Source organism: Pan paniscus, chromosome 15 (assembly GCF_029289425.2).
Source record: "Pan paniscus chromosome 15, NHGRI_mPanPan1-v2.0_pri, whole genome shotgun sequence".
Classification (NCBI taxonomy): Eukaryota; Metazoa; Chordata; class Mammalia; order Primates; family Hominidae; genus Pan; species Pan paniscus.
Genome location: NC_073264.2, coordinates 107233351 through 107243537, shown reverse-complemented (window position 1 = coordinate 107243537; position 10187 = coordinate 107233351). Strand labels below are relative to the sequence as shown.

The 10187-nt window shown below is 38.7% G+C and overlaps 1 gene segment (V, D, J or C); it reads left to right on the top strand.

The window, feature by feature from the left end:
- The first annotated feature begins 5966 nt into the window (after positions 1–5966).
- LOC129393775 (immunoglobulin heavy variable 2-5-like) lies at positions 5967–6522 on the top strand. The segment is given in 2 exon segments: positions 5967–6026; positions 6113–6522. Coding segments are annotated over 2 exon segments (456 nt in total).
- Positions 6523–10187: the final 3665 nt, after the last annotated feature.

Below are 10187 nucleotides of genomic sequence, written 5' to 3'. Positions count from 1 at the left end.
GTCGGGCACCTGTAATCCCAGCTACTCGGGAGGCTGAGGCAGGAGAATCACTTGAACCCAGGGTGACAGGCTGCAGTGAGCTGAGATCATGCCACTTAACTCCAGCCTGGGCGACAGAGAGAAACTCCATCTCAAAAAAAAAGCGTATGTTCATCTATCTGCAGACTCTCTGACATCGTCACCCTTTTCTAGGGTCCTGCAGACATCACCCCACAACATCCAGTCCTTTTCCTAAGTACCACAGAATGGGCTCTGCAGCTCCTGCTGCTCTCTGTGTGCTCAGCGCTGAGGCTCACCAGTGCTTTGATGATGAAGTTCAAATCCCTAATGTGTTTGCAATTCTCAGACAACCCTCTAGCAAGCTGCCATTGTGAGTGCATTCTGGGGATCCTGGGCTGATTTCAGGTCCATATTGCTGGATGTTCTATAGCATCCAGGCGTGTTGGCAAATAAACATCTAGAATTTGTATTGAAAATTTGTGGAAAATCAATGGTAGAAAACAATCCTAATTCCTAAATAAGAACATTTTATCCTGACTTTATAAAAACACAATGTGAATTTAACCAATAATGTAATAAAATGTGTTTAAAGTGATGTTTATCTTATGTTATTAGATTTATTAATAATTGGTATTTTAAAGTATACTAATAGCATAAATGACAAATAAACCAACACAGCGATTATACATAAATACCATTGTACATTAATTAATTTGGCAAGAATGGCATTTATTTTCATTTCTACCAAACCTTGCCTTTAAATATGTTTGTTAATTGGCATTAGGATAGTGAAACAATCACACAGAGCAACATTTTGGAATATTACATTATACTATAAACTAGTACATTCGATTCAATTATATAATTAAAATAACATTAAATAAATTCATGTTTTGTTTGATATTTGGATATGTGTTCATTTTTGTATTTTCTTTTTTTGTATCTTTTGTAGAGATGGGGTTTCACCATGTTGGACAGGCTGGTCTCGACTTCCTGACCTCAGGTGATTTATCGGGGGAACCCACCCCCAATATTTCAATGTAGGGTCTTTCTATTTTCTGTAAGTGTCGGCTGGTCTGAGAAATAAAGAGGAAGAGTACAAAGAAAGGAATGTTACAGCTGGGCCACCGGTGGTGACATCACATATTGATAGGTCCGTGATGCCCCCTGAGCCGCAACACCAGCAAGTTTTTATTAGGGATTTTAAAAGGAGAGGGGGTGTACGAACAGGGAGTAGGTCACAAAGATCACACGCTTTAAGGGGCAAAAAGCAGGGCAAAGATCACGTATTCCTTCCCCAGGGTATTAATTACTAATATTCCTTGCTGGGAAAGAATTTAGTGATATCTTCCCTACTTGCACATCAGTTTATAAGCTCTCTGCAAGAAGAAAAATATGGTTCTATTCTGCCCGACCCCGCAGGCAGTCAGACCTTATGGTTATCTTCCCTTGTTCCCTAAAATCGCCGTTATTCTGTTCTTTTTCAAGGTGCACTGATTTCATATTGTTCAAACACACGTTTTACAATCAGATTTCATATTGTTCAAACACACATGTTTTACAATCAATTTGTACAGTTAATGCAATCATCACAGGGTCCTGAGATGACTTACATCCTCAGCTTACAAAGATAACAGGATTATGAGATTAAAGAAATTATAAAAGTATTGATTTTGGGAACTGATAAATGTCCATATTAAAATGAAATCTTCACAATTTATGTTTAGAGATTCCAGTAAAGACAGGTGTAAGAAATTATAAAAGTATTAATTTTGGGAACTGATAAATGTCCATATTAAAATGCAATACCTAGGGCCAACAAAGGAGTCATATTAATATGAAAAATAATAGCTGAATATTTTGGAAATGACACATGCAGTAACAAATGTCTATATGAAATTAAGAAGATATTGACACAAAATTGAGAAAAAATTAACATAATTATGCTCACTACTGGTTTATAAATTGCCTATAATAACACTTTTTAAATCATATTATAGAAAATAAAATAACTATATAAATAGCACTCTCTTTGCTTGATTTTAGTATGTGGTGCTTCAAATGTTTTTTGATACAAATAAACATTGATCATTTTTTGATGGTAATTTCAATATTTTCTTCTAGAATACATGTTCATAAATGTAATTGAAATTATATAATTTCCAGAAACTTACTTTATCAGTTGTGACTTGTATTTTTATGATAGTCTTTTTACATTTATATACTTTTGATTCAGAATAATTATAGATAAAAAAATTATAAAGTTAATACAGTGTGTTCCCATCTCCAAGTATCTCCTAAGATGAATATCCTCCATCATCATAAGACATGGTGTTAACACATTTACATTGATAAGTATAAATATATTCAACACCAGACCTTATTTTATTTACCATTTTTCCAATAATTTCTATTGTAAATGAAAAATAAAATTCTAAGCTTCCTCAAGCAACTGAATGAACCCAACCCTCAGCCAAGGAGATTTCAAAGTAAATTCTAAAACTTGTTCCAGCAATGAGGAGAAAGTGAGAGGTCAGACATGCCTCATTATATGCTCCTCTCTTTGGAATTAAGGCACCAGTGGCCAGCATTAGCACTAAAACAAAGATCTTAAGACTGACCAAACTATATTTTTGCTGTAAACACTCTCTATAGCAAAAAGACACCAAATTACAACTTGATTCTAGTATAGCATCACATGACAAATAGCAAAACCTAATGATTTATTCTGTATGAAATCTGCTACCTGGAGGCTTCATCTACAGAATAAGAACTATGATCTCCAGGACCCCTTATCTTAATCCAGACACTCAATTGTAATGATTGTGTTACCTTACATTTCAACCAATTGCCAATCAGAAAATCTTTGAATTCTCCTATATCCTGGAACCCTGTGCATAAACCTTCCTGCCTTTCTAGACTGCATAAATGGTATAGCTCACATGTGTTGATTAATATCTGCCTGTAACTTCTGACCCACTAAAGTATATAAAATCAAGCTGTAATCAAGCCATTTTGAACATGTGTTCTCAGGAATTCCTGGGGTCGTGTCATGGGCCTTGGTAACTCATATATATCTCAGAATGAGCCATTTTAAATATTTCATAGTTTGTCCCTTTTAGTGGATATCTTCTTTTCTTTATTTTGGGACAGAATCTCTCTTTGCTGTTGCTTTCGTATATTTGTTTGTTTCCAGATTCCATCAAGGCCATCAGTTTGAATTCAGTTGTCTTGTTCCTTTATTCTCTTCTGGTAAATGACAGTTTGTATTTCTGAAGTTTTCTAGTTGAATATTTTATAGATAAAAATTTATCAAGTAGGTTGATAGTGCCATTTGGGACTCTTATATCTTTACCTATTTAATCATTGCTTGTTTTCTCAATCACAATGAGTGTTGATTTCTCCATGTTCTATACATGTTAGTCTATTTTCTGTTCCAAATCCATTTATTAGGTCTTTTAAAATGGATTTTGGAAAAGTTGATCCTATTATTTTATGCAATATTTCTCTTGAGTTGCAAAGGTATTCTTTTTATGATTATTTTGTCTGAAATTAACATAGCTATTCAAGTTTTCTTTGGTTTATATTTTCATGGTCTATATTTTTCCATCTTATTTCTTCTCTTTGTGAATATGTTAAGAAGTTTTCTTGGAGAAAGATAATTGCTGGGTCTTTTTTTTTTTTAGTTAACTATGAGGAATTATTTTTTAATGATATTACCCTTTTGTCCAATAATGGTTGTTTTGTCTTTTTACAATAATATGTATTGTTTCTATTAATTTATTATTTAATTATTATTGATGAATATCTTATTGGTTACCATAAGGATAACAATAAGACATTTCTATAATTGAATTCTAATTCAAAAATGTAGTACTTCTTTTTCTTTTTTTATTTTTTCTTTTTTATTTTTTTGAGACGGAGTCTCACTCTGTCGCCCAGGCTGGAGTGCAGTGGCACAATCTCAGATCACTGTAAGCTCTGCCTCCTGGGTTCTCGCCATTCTCCTGCCTCAGCCTCCCAAGTAGCTGGGACTACAGGCGCCTGCCACCATGCCCGGATAATTTTTTGTATCTTTAGTAGAGACAGGCTTTCACCGTGTTAGCCAGGATGGTCTCTATCTTCTGACCTTGTGATCTGCCTGACCTGGCCTCCCAAAGTACTGGGATTACAGGCATGAGCCACCGTGCCCAGCCTCCCCCTTTATATATAGAACAGAGATATTATAACTATATATGTCTAATTCCTCTTTTCTATCCATTTTTTATTTTCTCAGTTTGTAATTACATATGCTATAAAAATGTAATATTGACATTTTTATAATTGCTTTACACATTTATGTAATAAAATACAAATGCAAAAACTAAATTTAAACCTCATTTTTTCATTGTTGACAATCTTTATTTTTTGGATACATTCAGGTATTGGATGTATATCATATGGCTGCTCATCTAGAAACTCTGCTAAAACATCTATGGCAAGATTAATATGCTGGGAATAGATTTTCTCAGGATTTGTTTGTCCGACAGAATATTTATTTGTCTTTGATTTGTCATCTCAAGAGACAATGTCAAGAAGATGCTGTTTCTGCAGATGGGCAATCTGCAAACCAAGGACACGTCACTACATTACTGTGCAAGAGAAGCACATGAGGAAAGGCCAGTGTGAGGCACAAACCTCCAGGGACACCTGGGCTAATGAGCTGCAGGGGGCGCTCAGGACCCACTGATCAGTCAACCACAGAGGGGAGTGCACATAAAGGTTAGGACTGCTTTCCTGCAAGCATTAAAAAAAGAAGAAGAAAACAGAAAAAAAACTCCGTCTGACAGTTTCTCCAAGGAACTTCTGTAATTTTAGAATTCTGTGCCTACCAACGACATCTCCAAATATTTTTTTAAAATATTGTGTTTTGAGGACATACTCTCACATGGACAAAACACAAATTGACACAGAGATGAAAAGCCCTCAACCATAGTCACCAAAATTGGAGACATGTAGAAGCTCACTGGGACCTGTTGAGTCTTCTCCAATCACACTCAGAACAGAGACCTTAGTGGGTCTCCCTTAGAGTAGTCATTAAGGATGGTGATAACAGCCTAAAGATGGTAGACCATGGTCAGTGTCATATAGAATATGGGGACCCTCACAAGTTTTTTGTCTGACCCTTCTCCTGACACAAAATTACGCAAATTAATAACACTGATCTGGTGCTTCTTTTGATTCTAATTTATTTTATTTTTAGTTGTCGTTCTCACTTTTCCTTTGGATTTTCCTGCTCCCTGGAAAAGGTAAATGTGGTCTCCATGACCTCAATTCAAGGGCTGAAGCCCCTTCCCTGTAGCTCAGCTGGGGCTCAGGCTGTGGCTACTGCAGCCATGTGGAAGAGGCTGAAGGGACTTTCTTCACTCTCCTTGCTCAGGACCATCCACTGTATTGTGTATAGGCTTCTCTGGAAATGCAAGTGGCCATTTGTAGTGAAACAAATATGTTTGTCTGGTTAAAATGGGAGGTGGATGTAGAGTTAATTGGCTGCTACATAAACTGTCCTTCTCCACCAGTGCTTTTAGGATGAGATTGTGAAATTTGTAAGAATCAAAATGGAGTCACATATGTTAAAACCCTGACAAATGGATTCAGGAAGTGTAGGGAGAATTCTTACACACATATCCCTGACAACAAGAACTATCATAAAATAGTTCTTGCAAAAAGACCAACATGACCTCATAATCATGACTTCTGCAAAGACTTCTACTCAGAATCTACTTGCCCAGCCTTAGATTAATGCCATCTGAATTACACTGATCATGTTACTATCACTGCTCCTAACCACAGATGCAATACCCTCCTGAGTCCTGAAACCTGACTCCATCCCATAGAGTAGGGCACAGATGAGGGGAATGCAAATCTCCACCAGCTCCACCCTCCTCTGGGTTGAAAAAGCCGAGCACAGGTCCCGGCTCAGTGACTCCTGTGCCCCACCATGGACACACTTTGCTGCACGCTTCTGCTGCTGACCATCCCTTCATGTGAGTGCTGTGGTCAGGGACTCCTTCACGGGTGAAACATCAGTTTTCTCGTTTGTGAGCTTCATCTTCTTATGCTTTCTCCACAGGGGTCTTGTCCCAGGTCACCTTGAAGGAGTCTGGCCCTACGCTGGTGAAACCCACACAGACCCTCACGCTGACCTGCACCTTCTCTGGGTTCTCACTCAGCACTAGTGGAGTGGGTGTAGGCTGGATCCGTCAGCCCCCAGGAAAGGCCCTGGAGTGGCTTGCACTCATTTATTCGGATAATGATAAGCGCTACAGCCCATCTCTGAAGAGCAGGCTCACCATCACCAAGGACACCTCCAAAAACCAGGTGGTCCTTACAATGACCAACATGGACCCTGTGGACACAGCCACATATTACTGTGCACACAGACCACAAAGACACAGCCCAGGGCACCTCCTGTACAAAAACCCAGGCTGCTTCTCATTGGTGCTCCCTCCCCACCTCTGCAGAACAGGAAAGTGCAGCTGAGATACGTTTTCCTGCCAGGGCCTGCGTTTCCCATCCCCATTAGACTCAGAGCCCTGTCTTCCTCCTTCTTCTTTAATAATAAATGGCATAACTCCTGTTAATGGTTCATAGAAGCAGAAGCTGAGTCCCGTTTGTCAAAGATTTAGCATGAAATGTTCATGTTACCTGGGCCAGATGCATCACTGGTATGTGGCCGCCAGTTTAATGGGCTCATACTACTCCAAGGGGCCGAATACAAAACAGCAGAACATATGCCTTTATTAAACTGCAGGAAATGACACTGGAGAAAAATGTGGGGATAAGGGAGCAGGAGGAATTGTGAAAATTCAGATAATAGCTTTTCTGGTAGAGGGAAAGGTGCGTTAATAAAATAATTTTATAAAACAATAAAACAGATGGAATGTGTCCCCATCACAGAGTGTCTCACAGTGACAGTGCAGAAATAGATTTCTAAAAATGTCGTAGGGTAGGTGTGATAGACAAGGCATATTTCCACACAGGGAGCCCATAAATACCCATGTAATTAAAAATCCAGCTCTTAGAAAGGGAAGTGCCTCAACTTGACATCAGAAACACACCTCAGTGAGACTGAGGAGCAATATGGAAAAGAAATGGAAAATTCAACAATACCTTTTTATGAAAATCCTAGCTCACGTTTCAACATGAAACATAACTGTCTACAATTTTAGGAAAACCATCCCATGGCAACAAGTCACTACACTCAAAAGGTACTGAGCTAAAAGAGTTCCAGCAGTGAGCAGGTCAGTGCTGAAATCCCTGGAGAATCAAGGCTCTCAGGTACGTTGTACAAAACCCAGAACTGAGCCACACAATCTATGGTCAAGTGATCTTTGACAAAGTCAACAAAAATATGCACGGGGAAGAGGCCACGCTCTTCATGCCATGTTGCTGGGACAATTGGACTGCCATATGCAGAAGAATGAAACTGGACACCAACCTGTCGACATATACATAACCAAAAGAAAATGGACTGAAGGCTTGATTATAGGACTTCAAAATATAAACGTACTTGAAGAAAACACCAGGAGAACTCCTCTGGACATTGGGCTTAGTAAATAATTTACCACAAAAACCTCAAAAGCACAAGCAATAACATCAAAAATAGATGAATGGAATTTAGTTAAACTAAAGAGCTTCCACACAGCAACAGAGTGAACATACAAATTGCAGAATGCTAAAAAATATTTGCACACATTGCATCTGGCAGGGGACAGATAGGCAGAATTTACACGGAACCGAAACAACCCCACCACAACAACAGCTAGGAAAAAACAAATAACCTCATTAAAAATTGGCAAAGGACACGAGTAGGAATTTTTTTAAAGAACACATATAACTGGACAAGTGCTAAACATCACTGATTATCAGGGAGATGCAAATTAAAACTTCAAAGAGGTATCTTACACCAGTCAGAATGGCTACTATAAAAGAAGCAAAAATAGCAGACATTGGTGGTGATCAAAGGCAAAGGGAAGTCTCAGTCACTGTTGGTGAGGATGTAGATGAGCACAGCCTCTATGGAAAACAATGTGGAGATTTTTCAAAGAAATAAAAGCAGAACTACCTTTGATTCAATAACCCCACCATTGGGTAACTACCCAAAGGAAAAATAAATCATCATATCAGAATGATAACCAGACTTTTGTTTTCCTGCAGAACTATTCACAGTAGCAGAGATATCAACCTAAGGAACTAACCTGTGTCTTACAACAGATAATTTTATTTAAAAAGTCACATGTATATACAATTAAATACTATCCGGCCATATTAAGGAATGGAATTATGTATTTTGCAGCTACATGGATGGAACTCAAGGTCATTATTTTAAGTCTAATAACTGAGAAGTAGAACAGCACACACCACATTTTTTCACTTATAAATGGGAGCTAAGTAATATGTGCACAGGGCCATAGAGAAAGGAATGATGGACATTGGAGACTCAGAAAGATGGGAGAACAGAAGGTGGGAGAATGGTGAGAAATTACTTAATGGGTACTATGTATGTTATTTGGATAATGGATACATTAAAGCCAAGATGACTATGCAATATATACGTAACAAAATTGCAGTCACTCCCCATAAATTTATATGTATAAAATAAAAACAAATACAATTAAAATGTGAAATTATTAACAGTTGATCAACAATCCTGAAAATTAAAATGCGCGATCAATAAATGAAAATAATTTTAGTTGAACTTCATCAAATTTTAAAACATTTTCTATTCAACCGACTATCAAGAAACTGAAGGACAAGCTTCAGGGGAGAAAGTATTTACAAATCATACATCTAACAATGTAATTATAATAAGAACCCGCAAAACCCAACAGTAAAGAGAAGCAATCTGTTTATAAAATAGGCAAAGGTTTGTGCAAACTTTCTATCAAAGAAGATGTACAGATAACACATCAGCATATGAATGTAATTTTCCAGTAGAGAAATGCAAATCAAGACCAAAACGAGACACGACTCTAGGCTTTAGAATGACGAAAAATAAAGAAGAAATACTGAGAGTACCAGTGTCAGTGAGCATGCCAGGCCCCGAGAGACTAAAATATTGCTAGTGCAAAATGAAAGAGTTTCTGGGAGAACCGTTTACAGTTTCTTATAAAATTAAACGTGTCCTTAATCCATGACCTAGAACTCTCACCCCTGAGTATGTCCTACAAAGGATTAAAATCTTATGTTCACACACATGTATTCAGGTGTTTAACATTGTGTGTGTGTGTGTGGTGTGGTGTGTGTGTGTGTGTGTGTGTTAGAAACTAAAAACAACATGAACATCTTTGAAAATTTGACACAAACCATTACAGGTGAACTCCAGACTTTCTTCTGAGTGACAGAAGGCCTGCCTCAAAGATCCCCAGAGACACAGTCATGGATTTCACTGTCACCCTCGCATGTCACTGGCTTGGGCTGGGCTCTCTTTGGTTCTTCCCTGACCAGGACCAGATGTTGAGCTCCACTACTTGCAGTTGGAAGTTTATATTTTCAACAATGCACTGAGGTCTAAGTTGCTCTACAGACTGAAGCAAACAAACATGGGCGCCTTTGAGCAAACAGTGCCTGACATTTGTACCAACCCCAGGAGAACTCTTCCCGCTCTCTTTCTTCTTGGTTCTCTCCTGCAGGCCAGCAGCCCTGCGGTTTAGCCTGGATTTCCCATGCATCCACCCATCTCCTCCCAAGTGCATTTTACCACAGCCTCCACTGTTTGTAATTCTCCACACTCTATTGTAAATGAAGTCAGGTCCTTCAAGACCAGATTCGGGACTCTATTTTATAACCAAATTTCAGCCTCACCCCCTCCTGAGACACAGCTCCTAAATAAGATTCTGCAGGTGGAGATTAAGAGCATTTTTCTTCTTCAATGTAGGAGATGAGTGCTCAGTGGAGGGATGGGGAGGAGCTTTCCACTTTACCAGCATGCAGATCCTGCTGGGGTGGACCCTCTGCCATAGGAGCAGGGCTGGGAACCAGGCAGCCAATGTCCTCTGCGGTACTGCACCCAGGGCAGAGCCTGCATCCATGAGTGGGGCTGCGTGGAAGAAGTGAGTCTCTGGTTCTCAGTAAGTCTTGTCTAGAACTGAGCCTCAGCAGCATGACCTGTGGGCAAGGTCAGAGGGCCAATGTCCTGGCCCCTG